Genomic DNA, 27,316 nt, shown 5'->3' on the forward strand with positions numbered 1-27,316 from the left:
CAGGTTTAAACTAGGGTAAATGGTGGATTTTTTTGTAATTTAAGGTCTTTAAATAATGATTTGAGGATACACTGATGGCGATCAGGGCCCCATTGTGCTGCGCTTTGCAGAGAGCCTGACTGAGATCAGCACCCCCATTGTGCTGGGCACTGCACAGACAGAGAGGGACAGTCCTTCCCCCAAAGAGATCACAAGCCAAGTAGACAATGGGTAGGAGGAAAACAGAGAGGGGCTGGGACTTCCCCAAGGTCACCAAGCAGGTCAGTGACAGAACCAGAAACAGAGCCCAGTAACTCCAGAGCCCCGTCACCCACAGCTTGGAAAGGTCCCCAGACCCCACTGTATTAGGCTGCGGGAAGAGGTGGTTTGTCCATGGATGCACAAGGTGTCCTGGCAGGGCAGCTCAGCTGCAGTCCCTGCAGACAGCTGGGGGGGTGTCCCCAGGGTCAGGAGAAGTCAGTGTCCAGTCCTGTGGGGCTGTGCGCCTGGCTCGTACCTCCTGCACTCACCGCTGCCCCTCCGTTACCAGCTGCACTGTTCAGCCAGCTCCACGCCTCAGTGAGGTCACTGTCCCCCTCCCCACCCCAAACCGTCCAATTGGGACATGGTGCACCCGTGCCAATCAGACTGCACTAGTGTAAATTGTGTCTGTACGAAGGGTTTGCACCAGTGCCTAAAACACCAGTGTGGCAGAGACCTTCAGTACCCAAAACAGCACTAGAACTGGGATCTCTTTCTAGCTCTGTCACGGACAGCCTGGGTGACCTTGGACACGTCAATGTTTCTCCCCCCAACTTTCGTCTATTTACCCAGCTGCCCGCTCACTGGGGTCTCCTCTCTCTCCAGAGCTGCTCACCCCTAAAGTCTGTGTGGGTGTCCCCAGGGCCAAGGTAGCTCAGCTCTGGAAGAGTCTTACAAGGGCGGCTGTGGAGTCTCTGTCTCTGGAAGTTTTTAAGAGCAGGGAGGACAAAACTCTGCCGGAGATAATCTACCTGCACTTGGTCCTGCCTCGGCAGAGAGAGCTGGACTTGATGACACCTTGAGGTCCTGGCCAGCCCTACCTTGCTATGGTGCTATGCAATCTATACGTAGAAAAACACAACCTACAGAATCAAACCCACCGCCGCCAGGCCAGGCAATTGAGGGAAAAAACCCCAAACCCCCTCTCGGCTGCACGGGCCAGTTGCGGGTCAGCGGTGAAACCCGAGTGTGTTTCCCGTCGCCGTGGGACCGACGGACAGAGCGAGACAAGGCAGCGTTTGCAGGGAAACGCACCCTCCGGCCGGCGGATCGGGGGAAGGGCAAAGTCGGAGACAGGGGCCGTACGTTACCGCGGCGGGACGGGGCCCAACGCTCGGGGCCCAGCCCGGTCGAACGGACGAGGAGAGAGCAAGTGGGGGGGGGGTTGGGGGAACATTTTCTATCCATCAGTTGCGGGGGGGGGGATTTGGGGGATATTTTCTATCCGTCAGTTGTGGAGGGGGGGGGGATTTGGGGGATATTTTCTATCCGTCGGTTGTGGAGGGGGGGGGATTTGGGGGATATTTTCTATCCGTCGGTTGCGGGGGGGGGGGATTTGGGGGATATTTTCTATCCGTCGGTTGTGGAGGGAGGGGGATTTGGGGGATATTTTCTATCCGTCGGTTGCGGGGGGGGGGGATTTGGGGGATATTTTCTATCCGTCGGTTGTGGGGGGGGGGATTTGGGGGATATTTTCTATCCGTCGGTTGCGGGGGGGGGATTTGGGGGATATTTTCTATCCGTCGGTTGCGGGGGGGGGGATTTGGGGGATATTTTCTATCCGTCAGTTGTGGGGGGGGGGACGGGTCACAGACTCCCCCTTTGAGGAGAGGAGAGACACCCCCCCGGAGCGGGCGGGGGGGGATTTCATGGAGCCACGGAAGGGGGGGAGGGGGGGCCGTTTGAAGGGGTTTTATGGGACTGCCCAGCACAGACAGACACAAAGTGGGCCCCCCCCTTCACACGGGCCGCGGGGGGGGGGGGGGAGTTTGAACGGGCCCGGGGGGGGCGGTCCCTGGACCAGGGAAGGGGGCAGCAGTGGGGGATGGGCGGATGCCCCCCCGCTTCTCCCAGGGACACTTCAACGCCCCCCCCGCCCACTACGGAGGCCGAACCGGGACCAACCAGCGCAGGCCCCGCCCCAGCTTCCGGCCTGGCCCAGGCGCGGGGGGGCTCGGCCCAGTCCCCCCCCCGAGGCGCGGCTCGGACCCAGGCCGGGCGCCCCGCCCCCCTCCCGCCCGGCTCTTACCGGCTCTGCCCCGCGCTTCCCCCCCCCTCCGCTGCAGCGAGCCCCGGAAGTGACGCACACAGCGGTGCGGGCGGGGCGGGGAAAGGGGAGGAGGAGGCACGTGACGGTTGCGGCCGTTAGGGCCGTTGGAGCGCGGCGCGCGCGCGCGCGCGCGGGGCTGTGAGGCGGGGCTGCCCCCCCCGCTCCGTTGGGCGCGGGGTTCTCCACAGCCCCGCCCCTTGCCCCGCCCCGAGCCCCGGCTGCCGCTCCCGGCCCCGCCCCGCTCCGGCCGCGGGGAGCTCGGGGGACCCCCCCCCCACCGGGGCAGGGGGCGAACCGGGCCCGGCCCCTCCCCCCCCCGGGCAGGAGCCTGTCCCCGCCCCCCCCTCGCGGCTCCTGCCCCTCCCCCCGCGGGGCCGGCGTTAACCCCTCCCTGCCGGGGGGGGGAGGGGCAGCCCCTGGGCCGGAGCCCCCCCAGCCCGAGGGGGGGGATGGGATTGGGGGGGGAATTCCCAGACCCAGTTTCCTGGGACGAAGGGGAGGAGAAGCCAGTTCCCACCTCTCCCTATTCCCGCCCTGTGGTGGGGGTGGGCTGCCCCCCCCCGCCCGGGGACCAGCTCTGGGGGACCCCCCCCCATGACTCCTTCGGCTGGGCTCCGCCGTCTGGGTCCGCGTCGGCCGCCCCGGGCCTGGTGCCGCTGGGAGCCCGGGGCCCAAAGGGGGACCCGGCCTGGCCCCTGGGCGGGACGGGGGGACTCAACCCTGCGCCGCTTGCCCCCCTTTCCCCCCTCGCAGGCTGCCGAGCCCTGGCCATGGCTTGCTCCCCGGGGGCGGGGACGGGGGCCACGGAGCCCGCTCAGGAAGGGATCCTGGTCGCGAGAGAGGAGCAGAAACTGCCCAGGAGGGAGGAACTTGGGGGGAGCTTGGTCGGGAGGTGGGGGAGGGCGGGAAAGAGCCAGGCTGGATAAAAGGAGGGGGCTTTTGTGCTTTCAGGGGCTGGTGGCTTTCCAGGCGGTGGCGGTGTATTTCACCAAGGAAGAGGGGGCTCTGCTGGACCCCGCTCAGAGAGCCCTCTGCAGAGACGTCATGCAGGAGACCTGTGAGACTGTGACCTCGCTGGGTAAGGGTTCCCGTCCCCGTGGTTCTTGGAAGGCGGAAATGAGGAGTTCAGGTTCACGTCACCCCCACAGTGAACCTTAACTCTGCCCTGTCTCAGCAACACCCCAACATGCCAGTGACGCACACCCCAGCCCTGTGCCCTGCCCTGCCCCACAGCACTGGGAACAGAGCCAGGAGCCGAATAGCACAAAGTCTCACACCTTCTTGTTGCTGAGGTAACATCTGGGTGCGTGTGTGACGTGGGGAACAGAAGCAGCTTTCACTCAAACACGGAGCCTGTTCCACACAAACTATCGCAGACGTGCAAAATATTCCTGTATTCGAGAGAGCTTGGAGCCCTGGGCCTGGTGCAAGACCGGAGGCCTGCATCAAAGTTAGCAAAAGCCCGTGCTATGAACCAAAGTCAGGCCCCGTCACAAAGCAGGTGCTTGCTTATGAGTTCACTGTCCGGTACGTGAACTTGGCCAAGGCATGGCTAGCGTTGCAAAAACACAGGCATTCCTAAGTAGTATTAGGTACTGGCTATTCATGTGGACACGTTCCTGGGAGATGGGTCAGGAACACACCGACCCCGAGTAAGAGAAGGGTGTGGGGACAGAATGACGGGTGCGGATGTTTTGCGCGAACCAGCAGGTGCAAGGTGCAGGGTTGGTGGCTAACCACATCAGGAGTGTAATATGTAACTTGTTTGTATCAATGTGTAAAAGAGAACTCCTAGGAGGGGCACCTTTGTCCAGCCCAGGGGGCAGCTGACAGTCCCACTGATGACTGAGCTGGTCCGTTGTCACAGGCGTATGTGTGTTAGTGTACCTGAAGCTCCTCTAGGGCACTAGCAAATATACCCCCAGATGGCTGACATCCCAGTGGTGAGAACACACCCTTCGTATCCTTGTCACAGCTCTGCCAAGCTGCTGCAAGCTGTCACTCCCCCCTTCAATTCCAGTGCAGCTGACACAGGGCACGCAGACAAATGCTGGTATTCGTGTCTGTGGAACACAACACACACAATAGCACCTTCACCACGGACCCCCCTGCAGTGCCTCACATCCAGGCCGTGTCTAGATCTTGTGTTTTCTTTCTGCATAATGTCGCTAAAATAGGGCTTTTGCTACCCATCCACACAGCTAAAGCTCTTGTGCAGGAGATCGTCCCCATTTCAAATACCGCAACATCGTGTTCTCTCACCTTGACCAACGCAGTCTGGCCCTGCTCATATCCATTCAGAAGTAAACAGCCACAAAGCTGCCTCCTTCTCCTCAGACATGCCCAGTTCTTTCAACCTTTCCACATAGGTCATGTTTAGTCATGGGAAAAGAAGGCCGAGAGGGAACCTGATATTAGTCTTCCTAGATGTTAAGAGCTGTTACAAAGAGGACGGTGATCAATTGCTGTCCATGTTCACAGGGGGAGGACAAGAAGTAATTGGCTTAATCTGCAGCCAGGGAGATTTAGGTTGAATATTAGGGAACAAAATTCTAACAAAGAGAAGTACTGGAATAGGTTACCAAGTAAACTGTGGGATCCCCATCATTGAAGATGTTTTAGAACAGGTTAGGCCAAATTGTCAGGGATGGTCTAGGTATAATGGTCCTGCCTCAGCACAGAGGGATGGACTAGATGGCCTCTCAAGGTCCTTTCCAGCACCACGTTTCTATGATTCGTAATCCTAGCCCTTCGCTTGGAACATGTCACCCTGTGGAGAATCTGGGAATTTTTTTAGTAATACTGTTTTCTTAATAATATGCACAACTCAGCTTCCCATCTCCCTTTGCTTTGTTACCTATAGTGCAGATGTTGTCTGGAGTTAGGTGCCATGCAGGGCTAGCAGTAATGAGAAGGAGTTGGATCAAGAGCTCAAGGAGCTGGACAAGTTGTTGGTGAAAGTAAAGGAAGGGTGGGTGCAGGGTAGTGGGTGCTCCAGGAAATTGGGATGGTTGCAATGGAAGGGAGGCAAGGGACTCTTTTTTTTTGGCAGGGGCTCCTAGGAGTTAGGAGCAAGTTACACTTGGCATAGTTGCAGGGTGGGGTGCAAAGTGGTTGGGGAACAGGAAATTTGGGGAAACTGGTAATGAGGAGGGATTTGGGCAAGGGGCAGGAAGGAACGAACACAAGGAACGGGTACTCCTGACATCGCGTAAGGTGGGAAGAGCTGAGATTGGTGGGAAGGAGGAGGACTGGGTATCATAGCTACACCTCTGTCCCCTCCCAGGTCTCTCTAAATGCCTCCACCACCACCCCCTAAGCTGTCAGGCCTCGTGCATCTCCTCTCCTGGAGTGGAATTCTGGAATACTCTTGCTCCGAGACAGGGCCCTGGGAGGCAATAACCCATGTGTGAACTGTGCTTACCCAGCAGGCCAAGTTGAGTGCAAACACCTTCAGGAGTCTGGGATCAGGAGTGCACAGTGACAAAACAGCCTCCTTCAAATGGCAGTCATGTTTGTTTTGCATAGGGAAAAAGCAAAAGAGAAACAAGGATTTTAAAAATTAGTTTTCACACATGCTTGTCTTACCTAAAGGCCCGCCATCCCCAGTGATCATCTAGGCAGACCATACTTCTTCACACACCCCTGCTCAGTCCACGAGTCTCTGTCTCACTTCTCCAACTAATTATCTGAGCAGCCATCCCTCTTTGTAGCGGGAGTCCCTTTTTAAACTGCCCCAATCCTTTTGATTTTCTTGGTCCCAGGCCTTGGGCTGGCTCGTCAAACCCCGTTCTGTAAGTGGCTTGGAGACAGGAGCTAGAATATTCAAAGCTAATAGTTCAGGCCTTGTCTCTTAACAAGGGACCACCAAGGTGTATCTCATCATGAACCATTTGCCTTCCCTTTCTGCTTGTTTTCCTTACAGCCCCCGCATTAAACTAAACTGAATTATTTACACAGTAAATATCCCAATATCCAGATGAACATAAAATATTCACCAACACTGCAGAGCAGCTCCAACTCTGTCATGGGAGGGGTTGGAGAAATTGGACCCAGGGACACCTGGGAAGCATGTGGAATGGGTCAGTGGGACATAGGGGAGGGGAGGTTTAGGGGATGTGGAGCTATGGGGGATCCCAGACCATGAAAACAGAATCCCTGTTCAGGACATATTGATATAAAGCCTGCAGCCCCTTCTTACAACAGTCCAGTGTCACTTTATTTTACATATTTTTCATATTTTATTATTTTCACTCTTCTCCTCTCTCTATTGCTCAGTGCCTTCCCCCTGGCTACTACGCATACGTCTCTTCCCTAAGCCCTGTGAGCCAGCCACTTTTGATGAAATCTTATGTTCCTTGCACCGAAAATACGCTCCATCCCTGCCACAAATGTGTGCTTCCCTGTGATGTCCTCGCTTGGTAGGGAAATTTCTGGGTACTAAAAGCATCTCACTTTTTCCACTCTCCATCTGCAGCATCCACAATCTGTCTTCCCTGCAGGTTCCTGGGATCTTTGACTTGGTCCCTCCTGAAGTCCCAGGGCCTGAGTCTTCTTTTTCACATTCTCCTTTCCCAGAGGAATTAAAGGCTGTTGAGCCTTGTCGCAGGGCAAGCACTCCCTGTCCCCATTTGGGGTGGGATAAGGGCCACTATAGGCTGAGTTTGCCTGACCACCCTTAGCCTCAGGGCATTGCGGCCTAGAAGTCAAGGTAACACGTCTCCTTGCTGGTGCCTCCCCGACTATCGTTGGTCTAGGTTGGAAGCTCGGACACCCTGGCTCGTGTCTGCAGGTAACTGGCTCCAGCAGTCAGCCCAGGTCCTTGAGGATCTCGGTCCCTGAGGATCTGAGTCCTTCGGCCTCGTACCTCCAACTCATCGTTGGCCATGAGGGGAGTCCTCCATGAGGGAGATGGCTTCCGTGAGCGAGGTCAGGTGATGATGTTTTACCCACTCCCTCCCCCCAGTGGGGAGGATTTGTGCAATTTTTTCCAGCACCACCACCTTCACCACCTGGGCCCCTGCATGGCTCCAGCCAGCACCAGCAGTAATCCTGGAGCTTCCGGGCCACAGCCCTGGGCTGTGCCCTGGTGGGTAAGTCTTGGGGGAAATGCCTGGTCTGGTTGAGGATGGCTGCCTTGATCTTATGGTAGTCTAATGCGTCCTGTGGGTCCAGATTGCGGTAGACTGTCTGGGCCATGCAGTCAAATATGGTGCCAACATGGTGGCCCAGTGCTCTCCTGGCCACTGAGTAACGGTGGCAACCCTCTCAAAGGTTACCAAAAAGGTCTCGTGATCATAACCAGGACCCATCTTGGTCAGTTGTACAAGAAGTCCCATCAGGCCAGCCACAGCTCCCATCGTGCCGGCATGGGTGTCTGGCAGGGGAACGGGCCTCAATAGTGCCACCATTTGTTGTACCATGAGCTCCTGTTGTGTCTGGTGTAGGGCAGACACCTCCCGCAGTAATTCTTGTTGCTGGGCCAGGTGCTGCTGGACCACCTGTTGCAGAAGCTGCGCCTGATGCAGCTGATGCTGAGCCATCTGTTGTTGGCTTTCCAGCAGCCGTTTCAGGACTTTCTTGACTTCTGTCTCACTCAGTCATGAGAGGACAATTGCAGCCAAAAAAAGGAACAGCAAAAAGAAAAAAAAAGGGAGGGGGCAGTCCCCGCCCCTCCAGTGGACTTCTTAGCAGGTCCCAGGTCTTGCCTGCATTCTCCACCACATGATCGCAGGGCAAGTGCACCCCATCCCCATTTGGGGTGGGGTGAGGGCCACTGTAATTCCGTGACTGAGTCTGCCCGACCACCCTTAGGCTCAGGGTAGTGCAGCCTAGTGGTCAAAGTCAGTATGGCTACCCACTCCTCAGGGTGGTGTGGCCTAATGGCCAGAGTCAATATTAGTGGCCCTCTCATGTAGGGGTAAAGCACCAAATGGGTCTCAGCTCAGGCCCTCAGGCAGGGCAGAGCATCCAAACAGTCTAGGGTCTCAGGCCCTCAGATGGGGCAGAGCAACAAACATACTGTCCTGACTCAGGCCAATGGTAGACCAGTGCAGGCCTCTGAGCCTAAGATGGGGAAGTTGCCACCCCGTGGCCTACCCTACTCCATCAGGTCCTAGCCCAGGACCCTGACAGTGGCAGAGTGTTCAGTGACTGGGTCAGCGGGGATCCGATCGAAACACTGACAGCGCCCATCCCAATGGGTCACTCCCTTGGGCCACTTCCTACCCCATCTGTGCGTCCCTGGCATCTCTGGGTTCCTTGGCTTGGGCAGCTCCTGGTGGTTCCAAGTTGTCTTGGGCATCCTCTGGCATTTTAGTACTCGCCTGGGTCTCCGTGTGTTTGGCTTCCACTGTCTGGAGACTCAGCGGCTTAGGGGCTGAAGCCGGCAACCTGTGTCCTCCCTCTTCCGCGGCAAGCCCCAGTTGAGCTGAGAAGCTCCCTTTTATATGTGGGTTCCAGCCAGAGTATGCCCAACAAGGTCAAGGGGGCGTGGCCTCCTCGGCCAACAGAGTGGAGTTGACCCTGCTAGACCAGCGCGGGACAAGTGCATCCTGTCACATGCATCAATTATAGAATCTAAGTCACTGGAGTTATCCACACATTGGGGGATATTCATATACTCCCTTCCATTACCCCTGACTTACTAGAGTCCTTATTTCCTCAAAATGTGCTTTCCTGACATACAATATCTCTGACATATGGCATTCTGGGGCCTCTGCGCTCCCTCTTCTTCCTCACTGTGCTGAACCCCACCAGCCAATGTTCACTTCTTCCAGCTCTCCTATGCCTCATAGTCTCTGGTCCTCTGTCTGTCAGAAAGAAACACTTCCAGGGGGACTTCCCCTCTGTCTGGAGCCTTCACTTTCTGGGACATGGAATTACCTCCTCTGTGTTTTAGGAGCCTCTTCGATGATGAGTGTCTGGCTCTTTGTGTTCACAGGAGGGATGGGGACTGTTAAATCCCCCCAAAAGCAGAGTGTCCAGCACCTTTGAACAACTTGGGAGCTGGTCCTGGTTTTTTACTGCCTTAAAATGGGCTGGGGTTAAAATAATAGAACATTTTTTTCTGACATGTGTTCCATGAATTCAACTGATGTACCTTGTTTTCTTCCCCTGAGCAGGGTTTCCAGTTTCCAAACCTGATGTGATCTCCCAGCTGGAAAAAGGGGAAGAGCCGTGGGTCTCAGAAATCCAGGACTCAGAAGAACAAGGGACCCTGAGAGGTGGCTGTATAGGTGAGGGATCATTAAACCAACTCAAAAACGGTCAGTGCCTGAACGAAAGAGCTGGATTCCCTACAAAGACCTTGTGAACTCTCTGAATTCAGGATTTTCCCCAGCATGTGTCATATCCTCAGGGCAGATATCACTCATATCCTAACCATCCTGACTGACACCTGGCAGTAGCTCCTTCCCTGACCTCCTGTCATCCTGAGTGTTTGGATAGGATGTGGAAGGAGAATTGATCCCCTTTTCTCTTCCCTATGGGGAGCGCTTTGGGGAATTCAGTTCCTGATTGTTTCCATCTCCCCAACACTTACATGGGTTGTCCTTTCCTGTTCCTGAGGTTTCTCTCTCTATCCCAGCAGGTGGTGGGATGGTGAGTGAGAACGGGGAGTGGAGTCTTCAGCAGACAGATGCTGAGCAAGTGGAACCACACAGGATGTTATTGCGAAGGTCCGAAGGGAATGTGTCCATAAGTCTTGAGCAAGGAAACTCTTGTGAGAGTCAGCACAGGCCAGAGAGGCAGCAGACAAAGCAGCCAGCAGAGAAAGTGGATGAATACATTAATTGTCAGGCAACTCACAAAGACCTCAAAGGAACCACAGGCCAGCACAGAATCCTCACAGGAGTGAGAGAAAAAACATGCACTGAGTGTGGGAAAAGCTTCTGTAGGTGCTCATACCTTATTAATCATGAGAGAATCCTCACAGGAGAGAGACCCCATCAATGCAGTGAGTGTGGGAAAACCGTCACTTAGCGCTCAGTCCTGATTGAACATCAGAGAGTCCACACAGGGGAGAGATCCTACCAATGCAGAGAGTGTGGGAAAAGTTTCTCTTGGCGCTCATACCTTAGTGATCATGAGAAAATCCACACAGGGGAGAGACCCCATGAATGCTGTGAGTGTGGGAAAACCTTCATAGAATATCAGGGTTGGAAGGGACCTCAGGAGGTCATCTAATCCAACCCATGCTCAAAGCAGGACCAATCCCCAATTTTTGGCCCAGATCCCTAAATGGCCCCCTCAAGGATTGAGCTTACAACCTTGGGTTTAGCAGGCCAATGCTCAAACCAGTGGCGCTCAGCCCTGATTCAACATCAGAGAATCCACACGGGCGAGATCTTATCAATGCAGCGAGTGTGGGAAAAGCTTCTCTCGGTACTCACACCTTATTTATCATGAGAGAGTCCACAAAGGGGAGAGCCTCTGTGAATGCTGAGAGTGGGAAAAGCTTCTCTCGTTGCTCAAACGTTATTAGACTTCAGAAAATCCACAGGGGAAATAATAAGCCATAAAAATCTTATCTCGGAATGATAAATGATTTTCTTCTTTAATACTTTTCCTAATTCTGACATCTGGTTATTCAGCTCCTCATGTGCTTGCCCACTTTTGTCTTTTCCAGGTAGCCCTTGGGTCATCTCAACGGGTAGTGATCAATGGCTCCATGTCTAGTTGGCAGCCGGTATCAAGTGGAGTGCCCCAAGGGTCGGTCCTCAGGCCGATTTTGTTCAATATCTTCATAAATGATCTGGAGGATGGTGTGGATTGCACCCTCAACAAGTTTGCAGATGACACTAAACTGGGAGGAGAAGTAGATACGCTGGAGGGTAGGGATAGGATACAGAGGGCCCTACACAAATGAGAGGATTGGGCCAAAAGAAATCTGATGAGGTTCAACAAGGACAAGTGCAGAGTCCTGCCCTTAGGACGGAAGAATCCCATGCACCGCTACAGGTTGGGGACCGAATGGCTCGGCAGCAGTTCTGCAGAAAAGGACCTAGGGGTGACAGTGGATGAGAAGCTGGATATGAGTCAACAGTGTGCCCTTGTTGCCAAAAAGGCCAATGGCATTTTGGGATGTATAAGTAGGGGCATTGCCAGCAGATCGAGGGACGTGATCGTTCCCCTCTATTCGACATTGGTGAGGCCTCATCTGGAGTACTGTGTCCAGTTTTGGGCCCCACACTACAAGAAGGATGTGGATAAATTGGAGAGAGTCCAGCGGAGGGCAACAAAAATGATGAGGGGACTGGAACACATGAGTTATGAGGAGAGGCTGAGGGAACTGGGATTGTTTAGTCTGCGGAAGAGAAGAATGAGGGGGGATTTGATAGCTGCTCTCAGCTACCTGAAAGGGGGTTCCAAAGAGGATGGAGCTCAGCTGTTCTCAGTGGTAGTGGATGACAGAACAAGGAGTAATGGTCTCAAGTTGCAGTGTGGGAGGTTTAGGTTGGATATTAGGAAAAACTTTTTCACTAGGAGGGTGGTGAAACACTGGAATGCGTTACCTAGGGAGATGGTGGAATCTCCTTCCTTAGAAGTTTTTAAGGTCAGGCTTCACAAAGCCCTGGCTGGGATGATTTAGTTTGGGTTGGTCCTGCTTTGAGCAGGGGGTTGGACTAGATGACCTCCTGAGGTCCCTTCCATCCCTGATATTCTATGATTCTATGAATCTAGGGTGACCAGATGTCCCGATTTTATAGGGACAGTCCTGATATTTGGGGCTTTGTCTTTTATAGGCACCTGTTTCCCTCCCCCACCCCCCATCTTGATTCTTCACACTTTCTATCTGGTTACCCTAGGTGAATCCCATGTTCCTTTCTGTAAACTCTGTAGTCCTATGACTCATGGGAATGTGTGTCCCTCGTACCGGGAGTGTCAGTCAGCTCAAGGTGTGGGAGATACGGGTGACCTCAGCTAACTATATCAGCGTAAAATCTACCCGGGCCTCATCCCCAGTAGGATTTTCTATGGAGTTAGGTAGCTCGCGTTAGCAATCCGGATGTAAAAGCCCAACTATTCTTACAGTAACGACATTTCCCATGTCTAGTGTCCGGGGTTATCGAGCACATTTCCTTATGCCCTAACTCAGCCTCCATCTCCTAGTCAAAGCCAATCTGGAGCATCACATTTATATTCTTCCTCCCACTGCAAAGTGATTGTTAGAGCCGCGGAGTTCACCCTCTGGAACACATCGCCTCATTCCCAGTTGCTCACGCGTTGCCCTGGGGTGTGCTGAGGATGTTTTGTACCTTTTTCCTCATTTAAAATATATTTAAATAAAAAGCAGGAGCAAGGTGGGGAAAAGTGTCGCTTCAGCCTCTGTGAAACCCGAAGGCGATGGGGTGATTCACAGGTATTCCCTCCTGCAGCATTGCCCCAGCAGCGTTCCCTTCTGTCTGACCCACGCAGAGTTTATCTTTTCCACATTCTGCCTCTCCACCTCCCAAACTGTCCCATGATGCAGTGTCCTCAGCTCTCAGAGGCTAATAGACTTAAAGTCCAGAAAGGACCATCATGATCATCTCGTTAGCCTCCTGCCCATTGCAGGCCACAGAACCTCCCCTACCCACTCCTGTATGCAACCTCTGGCTGAGCTCCTGAAGTCCTCAACCCATGATTTAAAGATTTCAAGTTACAGAGACTCCACAGTTAGCTCTCATCCAAACCAGAACGTTACCTATGCCCCATGCTACAGATGAAGGCAACTCCACACCCCTAACCAGGGTCTCCACCACAAACATGATGATCAGTTAGACCATGGACATGTGAGCAAGACCCACCAGCCAGAGAGCTGGGGAAAAATTCTCCATAGGAACTCAGAGTCCTCTCACTGTGGATACGACCGCCCTGCATGTGGACATGCTATGCTGACAGAGGAAGACAGTGTGAACACTGCAACAACGATTTTCTTGTAATGCTTTTTGATCATTGACCAGTATAGACATAGCCTAAGTTTACCTAAGAGCTGCATTTTAGTGTAGACATTTACAAAGTTGGGTTGATGTAAGCTGCCTTAAGTCGACCTAACTCTGTAATCTAGACCAGGGCTAAGAGCAAAAGCTTGTCTATCTGACCAACAGAAGTTGGTCCAATAGAAAATATTACTCAGCCACCTTGTCTCTCTTTCAGCAAATGGTCGTTCATCTCAAAGTCTCCAGTGTATCTCAGCTACATTCTGAGCTGAGAAAATCATTGTTGCAGTGTTCACACTGTCTTCCTCTGTCAGCATAGCATGTCCACATGCAGGGCGGTCGTATCCACAGTGAGAGCAATGCACTGTGGGTAGCTGTCCCATAGTTCAGCTCTCCACCTTCTGCTGCTAGGTCCTGTGGGACGGTGGAGTGGATCGCAGCACATTATGGGTCCAGGCTCAGTGTCCCATGGTGCATTGCTTTTCAGCCCAGCTGTCCATGTGCTTCTGTCTTTGGTTTGGGGCATTTTTCAATGTCCCTTGTTTTCTGCTCACCATGCCATCTCTGTCTGAAGGAATAGGTCCTGCACTGCTCTCCAGTGCTCTCCTAGCTGTCAGTTGCATATCGCGAATGGCAGTGGAGTTAATCTTGAAGCTCTGAAGTCAATGGGAATCCCAGTTGCCGGACGTGCTGTCTGACATGGATAGGATCAACATTAGATTACTTTTGGCATTCACAGAACAGCTGAACACGGTGGAACATCGCTTTTGAGCTCGGGAAACTAGCACTGAGTGGTGGGATTGCATCATTTTGCAAGTCTGGGATGACGAGCAATGGCTGCAGAATTTTCAGATGAGGAAAGCCACCTTCCTGTGCTGAGCTCACCCCAGCCCTGCTGTGCAGTGAAGCCTAAATGAGAGCTGCCCTCTCCGTGGAGAAGTGCATGGCAATCGCAGCGTGGAAGCTGACCACTCCAGACTGCTACCAGTCGGTCGTGAATCAGTTTGGAGTCAGGAAGTCGACCATTGGGGCTGTGTTAACACAAGTATGCAGGGCCATTAATCACATCCTGCTGCAAAGGAATGTGACTCTGTCAACTACAGAAGGGTTAGAGCTCTGGTTGCTCCGCTTTTATTGACTGAGCATCCTTGGTGCCAACCAGAGCCACGTCTGGTCTCTCTCTTAGGCTAAGTCTACACTTAAAACACTACAATGGCACCAGACTTCAGAACAGACACACAGCACAGAGATGGGAGGGGTGATCTTGTCACTGTAGTTAATCCACCTCTCCGAGAGGTGGTAGTGAGGTAACAGAAGAACTCTTCCATTGATCTAACGCTGTCTACACAATTGCATAGGTTGGCTTATCTATGTTGCTGCGGGGGGTGTGTGTGTGTGGGGTGTGTGTGGATTTTTCACATCCTGAGAGACATAGCTATGCCAGAGTAAATTCCCAGTGTAGACCAGCCCGTCTATCTCTCTTAGCATTTCAATGTGTTCAGGAAACTGTGAGGGTAAAACACTGAATCCCAAATACAGAGACTGAATTCCACAAAGTTAATCTCTGCGTGCTTTCCAGAAGACCACAACATTCAGTTCACTGTCGCAAGAGAGGGAGAATAAAGGCAACACTATGTTTATGATTGATTAAATAAAGTTTTAGAGATTAATTGTTTACATTAAAATTAATTACGGATTCCTCTAAAGAACGGCATACCATGAAATAAGAAGAGAGGCAAATCTTGTCAGTAAAGGCCAATTTCCAAAATGATTTCTAAAAACATTAATTTTCAACCTACCCTCGTACGACGTCTAGGCCTCTGCAGTGTACCTGCTCTGTATCCACCTTCCCACTGGAAATGTTGTTCTTGGACATTCCCAGGCTCGGAAATCTGTGAAATTCAGACTGTGAGCAGCAAACCTGGCTCCCCGCACCAGGAGGGATTTGGGAGTTTTCTTCCTTTCACTTTACAGTCACACGGAGACAGTTTTACTAAAAGCCAAACCCTCCCCTCCTCAGCCAGCCAAGGAGCTGGGGGAGATGTTACAGGCAGTAGAGATCTTGGAAACAAATAACATCAGAGATAACTTGTGCCTCCCCTTACGGTGGGGGCATAGTCTAAAGGGGACGACAAGTGACCACCCCGTGTCTCCCCTGACCAGTGACCTCCCCCCACCCTGTGATGCCGAGCTGTCCTCACCCCATGTTACCTGTGTGTGTGGCAGGGGGCCCTGTCCTCTCGCTGTGTCTCACACACACACACACACACACACGTTTGGCCTCTTGCTGGCAGCTGGATGGGAAGCATGATGGAGCCGCTTCTGCCTGAGACCTGAGAGCCTGGCTGGGAGGGCGGCAGCAACCTGTTCCCTGCCCGGGCTCAGCTCCCAAGCACAGGGGCCGAGTATGCTGTGGGGGGGGGGCTGGTTCTCTTGGCCCCTGTTCTTGGCAGCTGGGCCCAGGTGGAGGGCAGCCCGCTGCCGTCCCAGCTGCTGGGGATAGGGACAGAGCGAACCAGAGCCGCCCTTCCCCTCGGCATGTTTCTGGCTCACTCGGCCCCTGACAGCTGGGATGGTGGTGGTGGGCCACCCCCGCCTGGGCCCTGCTGCCGGGACAAGGGCCAAGCCAGCCACAGGCCCACAATCTCCCACAGCGTGCTCATCCCCTGTCCCTGGCAGCCGAGCCCAGAAAGGGAGCAGGCTGCCACTGACTCTCAGGCAGACGTGGCTCTGTCCCGTTCCCTGCCTGGCAGCTCGGGAGAGCTGCTGCCCACGCCAGATGGGAGGCTCAGGGAGAGGACAGAGCCCTGCTCCCTCTCTGTCCCTGGAAAGCCAATCTGGGTGGGACGGGCACTTGACCGTCTAGACCGCTCCCGCACGCATCGCCTCTGAATAACCCGTCCGCAATGTAGCCAAGTGGTTGAAGCGATGATCTGCTAATTTAGTGCCATGCTGGCTGGCCACGTTTCTTCTCCCATCTCTCCCCAGCAACCATCTCCCTGCTTTAGTTCAGTGACAGCCCCCCACTCGTTGCTTCCCTCACACAAAGGGCAGGCCTACATATAAGCACCTCACCAATGCAGCCACGCCACTGCAGTGCTTCTGTGAAAGCTTTACCTGCATTGATGGGAGGGCTTCTCCCGCCAGCTTAGCTTCTCCACCTCCCCAAGCTATGTTGATGGGAGAGGCCCACCTGCTGGCACAGCGCTATCTACACCAGGGGGGAGGTCAGTCTCGCTGCATTGCCCAGGAGGGGGTAAATTTTTCACACCCCTCAGCAAGGTAGTTACACCGACCTAATTTTGTAGCGTAGACCAGTCCAAAGATTCACACACACCCCTTGGGAGTAAAACGTCACCTGCTTCTCGGCGTTCCAGAATTCAAACGCAAGGAAAGTGGCTCTTTTGTTTACACTGGGGTTTGAGTCCTCCTTTGTTCTCCATGTCTGAGAACGAAAATCGTAAACCAGCCTTTGAAATAACAAATGCAGCAGGGCCTGTTATTGCCACTGCTCCAGAGCAGACAGAGAAATGGTAAAAATGCAGTGAAGTATTCCCCTGGACTCAGTGGCATTTCTCCATTTCCACTTACTAACCTTCCTCCCCAGCTTGCGGGGTCCCAGAGTCCAGTACTGAGCCTGAGCCGAGACAAATACCCTGTAACTTTACAGCCCAAGCCGCATGACCCTGATTCATCTGACACGGGCCAGCCGCGGGTGTTTCATTGCAGTGTAGACGTACCCTAACATTATGTCTACGCTGCGATTAAAACACCCAGGGCACCTGTCTCAGAGCCCGGGGCAGCTGACTCAGGCTTATGGGGCTGGGGCTGCAGGGCTATAAAATTACTGTGCAGACGTATGGGCTTGAGCCCAACCTCTGAGACCCCACGAGGGGTGAGGGTTTCCGAACCCAGGCTTCAGCAGGAACACCGATATCTGCACCCCAGTTTTGAGCCCCACAGCTTGAGCTCCAGGAGCCCACATCAGATGATCCAGGCCAGCCCTGCTGCCATCTTTATCCCGGGAGAGAGGGACTCTACGGGGACGTCTCCATTGCAGTGTCAGCCCAGGGGTGCTCAAAGCAGCACCCTGGAAGCCCCCTATTCACCACTGTCGTATAAGGGTGACATGGTTTGTACGAAGTTGGCCTGGTGAGGTATTAGTTCAAAAGTTGTGATCTGTTGAACGTTAATACCTGGTTGGATGGTGTGTGCTAGCCTTGTCTGGGAAGTGATGAAGTTTTGCTCTGGATGTGTTACTGAAATAAGTTATGAGGTTGGGAAATGCCCACCACCAGTCTTTCACGTGCAACAGTGGAGAAGCCAGACTCACTGCTGGCCCATCCAAGGTATCCACGCTCCCAAGGACTCTCCCAGGAACCGTATACAATGCAGACTTCTCCGAGATAGCCCGGAGACAATGGACACTGCTTGACTCCCATCATAGCAAAGAAGCTTCCTAGCAAGTTGGAAGAAACTATGAAAGAGGGGAAGAGACATCATGACTTGGCCTCTCTCCCCCACAACTCAACACTTGCAAACATACCTGGAGGACAAAGACTGAACTGAAAGAATTCAGAAATCAGAAGAGAATAATAATAATACATTCAAATCAAAGTCCCCAAACAGACTAGTATTGGTTTTCCAGCAGAAAATTTTCCATCTGGGGAATTCTGTTTTCCCGGTCAGACCTTGCCAAGGGAAGCGGAGAGAAAATGTTTGACTTGCCTCCTTCAGAACAGCTTGGCCTAGACACTCTAGCTGTGGGTCACTGTCGTGGCCTTGCTGAGGATGGGGGCATTTTAATAATTTGAGGAGGCCTCAAGGTGTTTGGGGGAGATTATGAGGATGTTACCTTTTGAGATAAAAACTAAGAAATACAGGACTAGAGAATTCTTTTAGAAGTCTGGTATTTAGACATTTTATTTAAACCTGGGGGGGGGGGGGGGCACAGAAGAGGGCAGGGTCTGAGTTCCTGAAACAGTTTTTGTTTGCAGGAAGCAACTTGGTTTGGTCTGTCATTGAACCAAAGGGGGATGTTTGTTTGTTAAGGAGGGGAGAAGACTAAATGCATCCGATGAGGGTGGGATTCGAACACACGCGTGCAGAGCACAATGGATTAGCAGTCCATCGCCTTAACCACTCGGCCACCTCATCTGAGCTGAGGAAGGGACAGGAGGAGAAATCGAAGGCCAGCAGAGTTTTTAAATACTAAGCGGAAGCAGGGTTTGAATGAGCTCCCCCCTCACATCTAGTGAGGAGCTGGGGGAAAGACTTCAGGAACAGACTGTGTTTGCATAGACCCACCTACTCCGCCTAGGCACACAGCATGATGGGGCGGCTTTGCCAAAAGGACCAGTTTTGGCTGGGGCTGGGTTACAAATCACATGAGTGCAATGAAATGTTATGATCCTTCCTGGATGAGTAAAGGGCGGCAGAACACACCTAGTCCGTCCTGATGGAAGGGCTAGGTGGGTGAGGAATACCTTTTATTGGACTGCATTGGAGTGATTGAGGGCGTCACCCTAAACCAGTGGCCCCCAAACTTTTCTCATTGTGCCCTCTTATCCGTGTCAGCAGCCACGGTCGAGAACCAGGGCTGGGAGCGGGGCCGTGGCTTCCTGCAGAGAGGGGTGTGGACAGGGGTAAGGGGGTCGAGGCTGGGCCAGGAGACAGGGGGCAGGGTTTGGGCAGAGCTTGGGGCAGAGTGGGGCTGCTCTCCACTCTCCATGGGGGCTGGCTGGTGCTCAGAGGTGCCCCCATGAACGTTCCTCTGTGCCCCCCTAAGGAGGCATGCCCCATATTTTGGGGACCACTGCCCTAAACTGAACCCTACTTGCTAAGCAGGGGCTAATGATGCTGAAGCCACACCCCTTCTGCCTGCGGCCTGCCCCCTTCCACGTCTTCCACCCACGGCCCCATCCACTGTGTGATAATGTGGCAGCTCTTGAAGCCCCCAAACCACTTCTGCCACCGAGATCAGGCATGGAGACCATTTCCCCCCGCAATGCCTTATGGCATTAGCTGTATGGGTGGGGAGGTAGCTCACTGGTAGGGCACACGCTTTGCACATATGCTTTAGTGTAATAATTCTGCAGATGAACTGTCTAAGATTATCACTATTTTTGGGCAGGGCTCCCTGACATTTATGGGATGGGATCTTATCTAGCTAGGGAAATCTAAGATGTTTATACCACAATCAGCTACATGGTCAGTGGACGTTCATCGCCTGATACACGGGACATCAAGAGCCCTGTGATGCTCTTGGGAAAGGAGTTTTATGAATATTTTTAACAGGTTTCCCCCACCCAAATATTGCAGTAGGCTCTCCAGTAAGGGCATATTGAAAATGGTTATTAATCTGGGGCCTCTAAAGTGAGTGTCAGACTCATGCTACCGCAATAGCTGAACCGTGGTACGCAGGGGAGTGGTGTGGAGGGTCCCTGGGGACAGAGAGGAGCTGAAGTCCCTCAGAGTTAGGGGAACTAGGCAATGCGGAGTGACAGGGTTCACACCCTGCACAGATGGGGCTGCGGGAATCAGCATCTACCGGGGGCTGAGGGCTGGGATGGGGCTGCATGGGCAGTAGAGCGAGAGGCAGGTTGGGACCAAGGAACCCAGGGAACATTTCAATCCTTAACAACACAAAAGAGAGAAACGCTCCCGAGTCTCTCCCGGGGAATTAACATTTCTTTGCAGAATGCTCAAGGTTTTAACAGAAATGAGTGAACCCAAAGGGCCACACGATGGCGCCAGAAGCTAAATATCATAGAATCATAGAATATCAGGGTTGGAAGGGACCCCAGAAGGTCATCTAGTCCAACCCCCTGCTCGAAGCAGGACCAATTCCCAGTTAAATCATCCCAGCCAGGGCTTTGTCAAGCCTGACCTTAAAAACCTCTAAGGAAGGAGATTCTACCACCTCCCTAGGTAACGCATTCCAGTGTTTCACCACCCTCTTAGTGAAAAAGTTTTTCCTAATATCCAATCTAAACCTCCCCCATTGCAACTTGAGACCATTACTCCTCGTTCTGTCATCTGCTACCATTGAGAACAGTCTAGAGCCATCCTCTCTGGAACCCCCTTTCAGGTAGTTGAAAGCAGCTAACAAATCCCCCCTCATTCTTCTCTTCCGCAGACTAAACAATCCCAGTTCCCTCAGCCTCTCCTCGTAAGTCATGTGTTCCAGTCCCCTAATCATTTTTGTTGCCCTTCGCTGGACTCTCTCCAATTTATCCACATCCTTCTTGTCGTGTGGGGCCCAAAACTGGACACAGTACTCCAGATGAGGCCTCACCCATGTCGAATAGAGGGGGACGATCACGTCCCTCGATCTGCTCGCTATGCCCCTACTTATACAGCCCAAAATGCCATTGGCCTTCTTGGCAACAAGGGCACCCTGCTGACTCATATCCAGCTTCTCGTCCACTGTAACCCCTAGGTCCTTTTCCGCAGAACTGCTGCCTAGCCATTCGGTCCCTAGTCTGTAGCGGTGCATTGGATTCTTCCATCCTAAGTGTAGGACCCTGCACTTATCCTTATTGAACCTCATCAGATTTCTTTTGGCCCAATCCTCCAATTTGTCTAGGTCCTTCTGTATCCTATCCCTCCCCTCCAGCGTATCTACCACTCCTCCCAGTTTAGTATCATCCGCAAATTTGCTGAGAGTGCAATCCACACCATCCTCCAGATCATTTATGAAGATATTGAACAAAACCGGCCCCAGGACCAACCCCTGGGGCACTCCACTTGACACCGGCTGCCAACTAGACATGGAGCCATTGATCACTACCCGTTGAGCCCGACAATCTAGCCAGCTTTCTACCCACCTTATAGTGCATTCATCCAGCCCATACTTCCTTATCTTGCTGACAAGAATACTGTGGGAGACCGTGTCAAAAGCTTTGCTAAAGTCAAGAAACAACACATCCACTGCTTTCCCTTCATCCACAGAACCAGTAATCTCATCATAAAAGGCGATTAGATTAGTCAGGCATGACCTTCCCTTGGTGAATCCATGCTGACTGTTCCTGATCACTTTCCTCTCATGTAAGTGCTTCAGAATTGATTCCTCGAGGACCTGCTCCATGATTTTTCCGGGGACTGAGATGAGGCTGACTGTCCTGTAGTTCCCAGGATCCTCCTTCTTCCCTTTTTTAAAGATTGGCACTACATTAGCCTTTTCCCAGTCATCCGGGACTTCCCCCGTTCGCCACGAGTTTTCAAAGATAATGGCCAAGGGCTCTGCAATCACAGCCGCCAATTCCTTCAGCACTCTCGGATGCAACTCGTCCGGCCCCATGGACTTGTGCACGTCCAGCTTTTCTAAATAGTCCCTAACCACCTCTATCTCCACAGAGGGCTGGCCATCTCTTCCCCATTTTGTGATGCCCAGCGCAGCAGTCTGGGAGCTGACCTTGTTAGTGAAAACAGAGGCAAAAAAAGCATTCAGTACATTAGCTTTTTCCACATCCTCTGTCACTAGGTTGCCTCCCTCATTCAGTAAGGGACCCACACTTTCCTTGGCTTTCTTCTTGTTGCCAACATACCTGAAGAAACCCTTCTTGTTACTCTTGACATCTCTTGCTAGCTGCAGCTCCAGGTGCGATTTGGCCCTCCTGATATCTTTCCTACATGCCCGAGCAATATTTTTATACTCTTCCCTGGTCATATGTCCAACCTTCCACTTCTTGTAAGCTTCTTTTTTGTGTTTAAGATCCGCTAGGATTTCACCGTTAAGCCAAGCTGGTCGCCTGCCATATTTACTATTCTTTCGACTCATCGGGATGGTTTGTCCCTGTAACCTCAACAGGGATTCCTTGAAATACAGCCAGCTCTCCTGGACTCCTTTCCCCTTCATGTTAGTCCCCCAGGGGATCCTGGCCATCCGTTCCCTGAGGGAGTCAAAGTCTGCTTTCCTGAAGTCCAGGGTCCGTATCCTGCTGCTTACCTTTCTTCCCTGCGTCAGGATCCTGAACTCAACCAACTCATGGTCACTGCCTCCCAGATTCCCATCCACTTTTGCTTCCCCCACTAATTCTACCCGGTTTGTGAGCAGCAGGTCAAGAAAAGCGCCCCCCCTAGTTGGCTCCCCTAGCACTTGCGCCAGGAAATTGTCCCCTACGCTTTCCAAAAACTTCCTGGATTGTCTGTGCACCGCTGTATTGCTCTCCCAGCAGATATCAGGAAAATTAAAGTCACCCATGAGAACCAGGGCATGCGATCTAGTAGCTTCTGCGAGTTGCCGGAAGAAAGCCTCAACCACCTCATCCCCCTGGTCCGGTGGTCTATAGCAGACTCCCACCACGGCATCACTCTTGTTGCTCACACTTCTAAACTTAATCCAGAGACACTCAGGTTTTACCACAGTTTCGTACCGGAGCTCTGAGCAGTCATACTGCTCCCTTACATACAGTGCTACTCCCCCACCTTTTCTGCCCTGCCTGTCCTTCCTGAACAGTTTATATCCATCCATGACAGTACTCCAGTCATGTGAGTTATCCCACCAAGTCTCTGTTATTCCAATCACGTCATAGTTCCTTGACATCACCAGGACCTCCAGTTCTCCCTGCTTGTTTCCAAGGCTTTGTGCATTTGTATATAGGCACTTGAGAGAACCTGCTGATCGCCCCTCATTCCCAGTATGAGGCAGGAGCCCTCCCCTCACAGACATTCCTGCCTGTGCTTCCTCCCGGTATCCCGCTTTCCCACTTACCTCAGGGCTTTGGTCTCCTTCCCCCGGTGAACCTAGTTTAAAGCCCTCCTCACTAGGTTAGCCAGCCTGCTGGCAAAGATGCTCTTCCCTCTCTTCGTAAGATGGAGCCCGTCTCTGCCCAGCACTCCTCCTTCATGGAACACCATCCCATGGTCAAAGAATCCAAAGCCTTCTCTCCGACACCACCTGCGTAGCCATTCGTTGACTTCCACGATTCGACGGTCTCTACCCCGGCCTTTTCCTTCAACGGGGAGCATGGACGAGAACACCACTTGCGCCTCCAACTCCTTTATCCTTCTTCCCAGAGCCACGTAGTCCGCAGTGATCCGCTCAAGGTCATTCTTGGCAGTATCATTGGTGCCCACGTGGAGAAGCAGGAAGGGGTAGCGATCCGAGGGCTTGATGAGTCTCGGCAGTCTCTCCGTCACATCGCGAATCTTAGCCCCTGGCAAGCAGCAGACTTCTCGGTTTTCCCGGTCAGGGCGGCAGATAGATGACTCAGTCCCCCGGAGGAGAGAGTCCCCGACCACCACCACCCGCCTTCTCCTCTTGGGAGTGGTGGTCGTGGAACCCCCAACCTCAGGACATCGCATCTCATGCCTTCCAACCAGCGGAGTCTCCTTCTGCTTTCTCCCCCTAGACATATCATCTGGTCCACTCTCCGCAATGGTACCTGTGGAGAGAACATGAAAGCGGTTGGTTACCTGTGTCTGTGTTACTGGAACCCGGACATTCCACTTACCTCTTCTGGAGGTCACATGTTGCCAAGCTTCTTCACTGGCCTCTTGGCTCCTCTGTGCAACCTGCCCTATATCTTTAGAGCTTTGTGCCCCTAGAAGCCTATCCTGAGTTTTGTCCAGAAAATCCTCAGTTTCTCGTATACAACGCAGGGTCATTATCTGTTGCTCCAGACCTTCAATCTTCTCTTCCAATATGTGTAATGACCCAGCCACTCCCAGTCTCATTACACATATTGACTCTATTTCCCTAAGTATCCTCACACCTTCTTGTCAACTGTCTAAATGGAACATCTTGATTATCACGACAAAAGTTTTTTTCTCCTGCTGATAATAGCTCATCTTAATTAATTCGCCTCTTACAGTTTGTATGGCAACTTCCTCCTTCTCTGTATGTGTATATGTATCTCTCTTCTTACTCCATGTTCCATTCTATGCATCTGATGAAGTGGGTTTTAGCCCACAAAAGCTGATGCTCACATAAATTTGTTAGTCTCTAAGGTGCCACAAGTCCTCCTGTTCTTTTTGCGGATACAGACTAACACGGCTGCTACTCTGAAACATGCCCCCACTGTCAATGAACTAATGGATATAAACTGGCCAGCAACCAGTTTAACCTTGAAATGAGATGAAGGTTTCTAACCACCAGAGGAGTGAAGTTCTGGAACAGCCTCCCAAGGGGAGCAGTGGTGGCAAAAAACCTAACTGGCTTCAAGCCTGAGCTTGGTAAGTTTATGGAGGGGATGGTATGAGGGGACTGCCTACAACAGTGTGTGGCTGATCTGTGATTGCTAGCAGCAAATATCTCCAAAGGCCGGTGATGGGACAATAGGTGGGGAGGGCTCAGAGTTACTGCAGAGACGTCTTTCCCAGGTGCCTTCCCCGTGCGTCTTGTCTGCGTGCTCAGGGTCTAACTGATCACCATATTTGGGGCTGGGAAGGAGTTTTCCCCAAGGGTAGATTGGCAGAGACTCTGGGGGGGGGGGGGTTCGCCTTCCTCTGCAGCTTGGGGCATGGGTCACTTGCACATTTAAACCAGTTTAAATGGTGGATTCTCTGTAACTTCATGTCTTTAAGCCATGATTTGAGGACGTCAGTAACTCAAGCAGAGGTTAAGGGTCTGTTAGAGGAGTGGGTGGGTGGGGTCCTTTGGCCTGCAAGGTGCAGGAGGTCGGACTAGGTGATCATGCTGGTCCGTTCTGACCTTAAAGGCTGAGTCTAAAATGGAGAGGTAAGTAAAGGAAACATTTAAAAAAATAAACCAAACATTGTAATACAAGGATGACTCCAACAGCTCGCTGTATAGTCCCGCCCCTTTCTTCCTCCACCGGGGGTTGAATGACCTGCTGGGATTTGGGACATTAATTCTCTCATTCCATTGATAAACTGATACAGCGTGACTGAAATTAAACCAATTCCCGGCCAAGAAAAGAGCACATCCCTGCATTGGCCGGGAATCGAACCCGGGTCAACTGCTTGGAAGGCAGCTATGCTCACCACTATACCACCAATGCCTCTGGGAGAGTGTCTCCTACGTGCCACTTACACCAAATGACTCACCCCCGCAACGCTCAGGAGCTGGCCGGACAGGCTGGAGGCGGCCTGTCAGCTGGGAGCGGAGACGGGCTCCCAGCGTGACGGACAGATGGGGACACGGGGGCCACATCCCAACCACTGATGAGGGAGAGGAGCCCTTCCCCAGCCTGGCCCAGCCCCGCGGGAGCTCCCACACGCCAGAAGAATCATAGACTATCAGGGTGGGAAGGGCCCTCAGGAGACCATCTAGTCCCACCCCCTGCTCAAAGCAGGGCCAATCCCCAATTTTTGCCCCAGATCCCTAAATGGCCCCCTCGAGGATTGAACTCACAACCCTGGGTTTAGCAGGCCAATGCAGGCGCCTCTCCCCTGGCCCCGAGCTGCTGGAGTGAGAGATGGCTGTTGGCGGGGGGGGGCGGGGGGAGGAGAGTCCGCAGCCTGCATCCCAAACCCCTCATCCCTAGCCCCACCCCAGAGCCCACCACCCCAGCCCAACCCTCTGCCCCCTCCTGCACCCTGAACCTCTCATCCCTGGTTCCACCCCAGAGCCCACCCCCCAAACCAGAGCCCTCACATCCCTGCACGCCAACCCTCTGCCCCAGCCCTGAGCCCCCTCCCACACTGCGAAGCCCTCGGCCCCAGCTCCGCCCTATGGCTTTTGTTAGGTGCACCACTATGATGCTCGTCTGTCACACATCCCCTCCACACCGGTGCACCTAACAAAAAGTCATGGAGGTAAAAAATTAGCAGGAACGCTGGTCCTGGCCCACTTTGGGGTCCTGACCCACCGTGTGAGAACCGCTGCTCTGTGTTGATGGGAGAGAGCTTTCCTGCCGTGTAGTTCATCCACTTCCCCGAGAGACGGTAGCTATGTCGGTGGGTGTGGAAGTGGTGGTGTTTACCAACTTTTATGAAGTTTACTCAAACCCCATTTTTAAAACCACCTGTGGCCTGGGAATGGCAAAGGGGCTCGCTGAAGCAGGGTCTGTCCTTCAAACTCCTGGAGCCCACTGACTCTAGCTCCGTGGTAAGGTGTTTGATGGCAGATCAAGTGGTCCTTGATTCAAATCCAAGTGCCCTTTGATAAGCCTTAACAAAAGTTCTGGGGTGGGCAAGCCGTCCATCTTTTCCTTTGGCTTGTACCTATAGCGCCGTTTCCAAATGTCCACCTGCCGGGGATCCTGTCCTTTTCCCCCTTTGGTCCTTGACTTCCTTTACAATCTTACCTGGGAGAGCGGTTGCTTTAAATGGGGTTGTTTCACGCGGAGCCACAGATCCCCTTATGGCCACAAAAATGAATGGCAATTTTTTAGCCCCCCCCCGCTTTTTTTAATTGACTCTATTTAAACCTGTTCTTCCAGCAGTCATTAGGATCAGCAGCAGAGTCAACATTCCTACTGCTTGTCAACCAGATCTTTAAGGACAGTAGAAATACTTTCAGCTCCGGCATTAACCCTTAACTTATAAAACAAAACAAAAAACACACAAAAGAAAAAAAGAACTGGAGGGGGTGGGGGAAGTTAGGGGAACGTGGAGAAAGAAGTGGAAGGAGAACATCAGAGTGGCCACACTGGGTCAGACCAAAGGTCCATCGCGCCCGGCCTCCTGTCTTCCGACAGCGACCAATGCTAGGTGCCCCAGAGGGAATGAACAGAGAGTGGGAGAGAGGTTGGGGGTGTGGAGAAAGAAGAAGCGGAAGGAAGGGAAACCTAGGCCAATTTCCCTGCTGCCCTAGCCTGGGGTGAAGAGTCTGACCTCTACCCGTTCTTCCCCTCCTTGATTACCCCCTCGGGGACCAATCTTCCTCACCCTGGTGTTTATTATGGGGGTTTCTGCAACTCTTCCAGTGTGCCAAGCAAGGGACCATTTGGGGACTGCCCGGAAGAGCCCGTGATAAAAGGAAGCTCATGGGGATAATTCCTTTCAGAATGATAACAAGGATACGAGTCGGGATCCTCCTCTGATGCATCCCCCCCTTCCCAGTTTATGACTTTCTCTAATCACTGCCACTATTCCCTTCTGACCTCCTAACGCGGCTTTGAAAGCACAATTTGGTCTTTTACATCTCCTGTGCTCTTTCCTGGGAATCCTTCCGTCAGGCTCCATCCGCTGTTTC

General features: G+C 52.8%; 2 protein-coding genes and 2 non-coding genes across 8 annotated transcripts in view; 1 reads left to right on the plus strand and 3 right to left on the minus strand.

Moving 5' to 3' along the window:
- LOC141978894 (uncharacterized) overlaps positions 1-2,400 on the minus strand; it is a 41,349-nt gene extending 38,949 nt beyond the window's left edge. For all 3 annotated transcript variants that reach the window (XR_012636440.1, XM_074941240.1, XM_074941239.1), the window contains exon 1: positions 2,270-2,400. The gene's annotated coding sequence lies outside the window, so the exon portion shown is untranslated. The remainder of the gene's footprint in view (positions 1-2,269) is intronic.
- Positions 981-13,526, plus strand: LOC141978924 (zinc finger protein 641-like). Of its 3 annotated transcripts, none has more exons than XM_074941315.1 (5): positions 981-1,322; positions 3,242-3,368; positions 9,415-9,528; positions 9,879-10,247; positions 10,920-13,526. In XM_074941315.1, the coding sequence occupies exons 1-5, from the start codon at positions 1,068-1,070 to the stop codon at positions 10,967-10,969; spliced, it is 915 nt and encodes a 304-aa protein (XP_074797416.1). In that variant the 5' UTR covers positions 981-1,067; the 3' UTR covers positions 10,970-13,526. The 3 variants fall into 3 exon arrangements, 2 of the variants coding, with proteins under 2 accessions (XP_074797416.1, XP_074797417.1); XM_074941316.1 differs by having other exon boundaries at positions 9,882-10,247; XR_012636444.1 differs by lacking the exons at positions 981-1,322; positions 3,242-3,368 and adding an exon at positions 7,257-7,383 and having other exon boundaries at positions 9,879-13,363.
- A 4,761-nt stretch (positions 13,527-18,287) lies between these two features.
- TRNAS-GCU (transfer RNA serine (anticodon GCU)) lies at positions 18,288-18,369 on the minus strand. The gene has a single exon. It is a non-coding gene; the product is annotated as a tRNA-Ser (tRNA).
- Positions 18,370-25,106: 6,737 nt separating this feature from the next.
- Positions 25,107-25,178, minus strand: TRNAG-UCC (transfer RNA glycine (anticodon UCC)). The gene has a single exon. It is a non-coding gene; the product is annotated as a tRNA-Gly (tRNA).
- Positions 25,179-27,316: the final 2,138 nt, after the last annotated feature.

This window comes from Natator depressus, chromosome 28 (genome assembly GCF_965152275.1).
Source record: "Natator depressus isolate rNatDep1 chromosome 28, rNatDep2.hap1, whole genome shotgun sequence".
Taxonomy (NCBI): Eukaryota; Metazoa; Chordata; order Testudines; family Cheloniidae; genus Natator; species Natator depressus.

Coding starts and splice junctions, on each gene's coding strand:
- LOC141978924 (XM_074941315.1), top strand. CDS start 1,068: ATGGTGCTATGCAATCTATACGTAGAAAAACACAACCTACAGAATCAA. Junction 1,323..3,241: donor CAAAGTCGGAGACAGGGGCC/GTACGTTACCGC, acceptor TTGTGCTTTCAG/GGGCTGGTGGCTTTCCAGGC. Junction 10,248..10,919: donor AGAGAGACCCCATCAATGCA/GTGAGTGTGGGA, acceptor TGTCTTTTCCAG/GTAGCCCTTGGGTCATCTCA.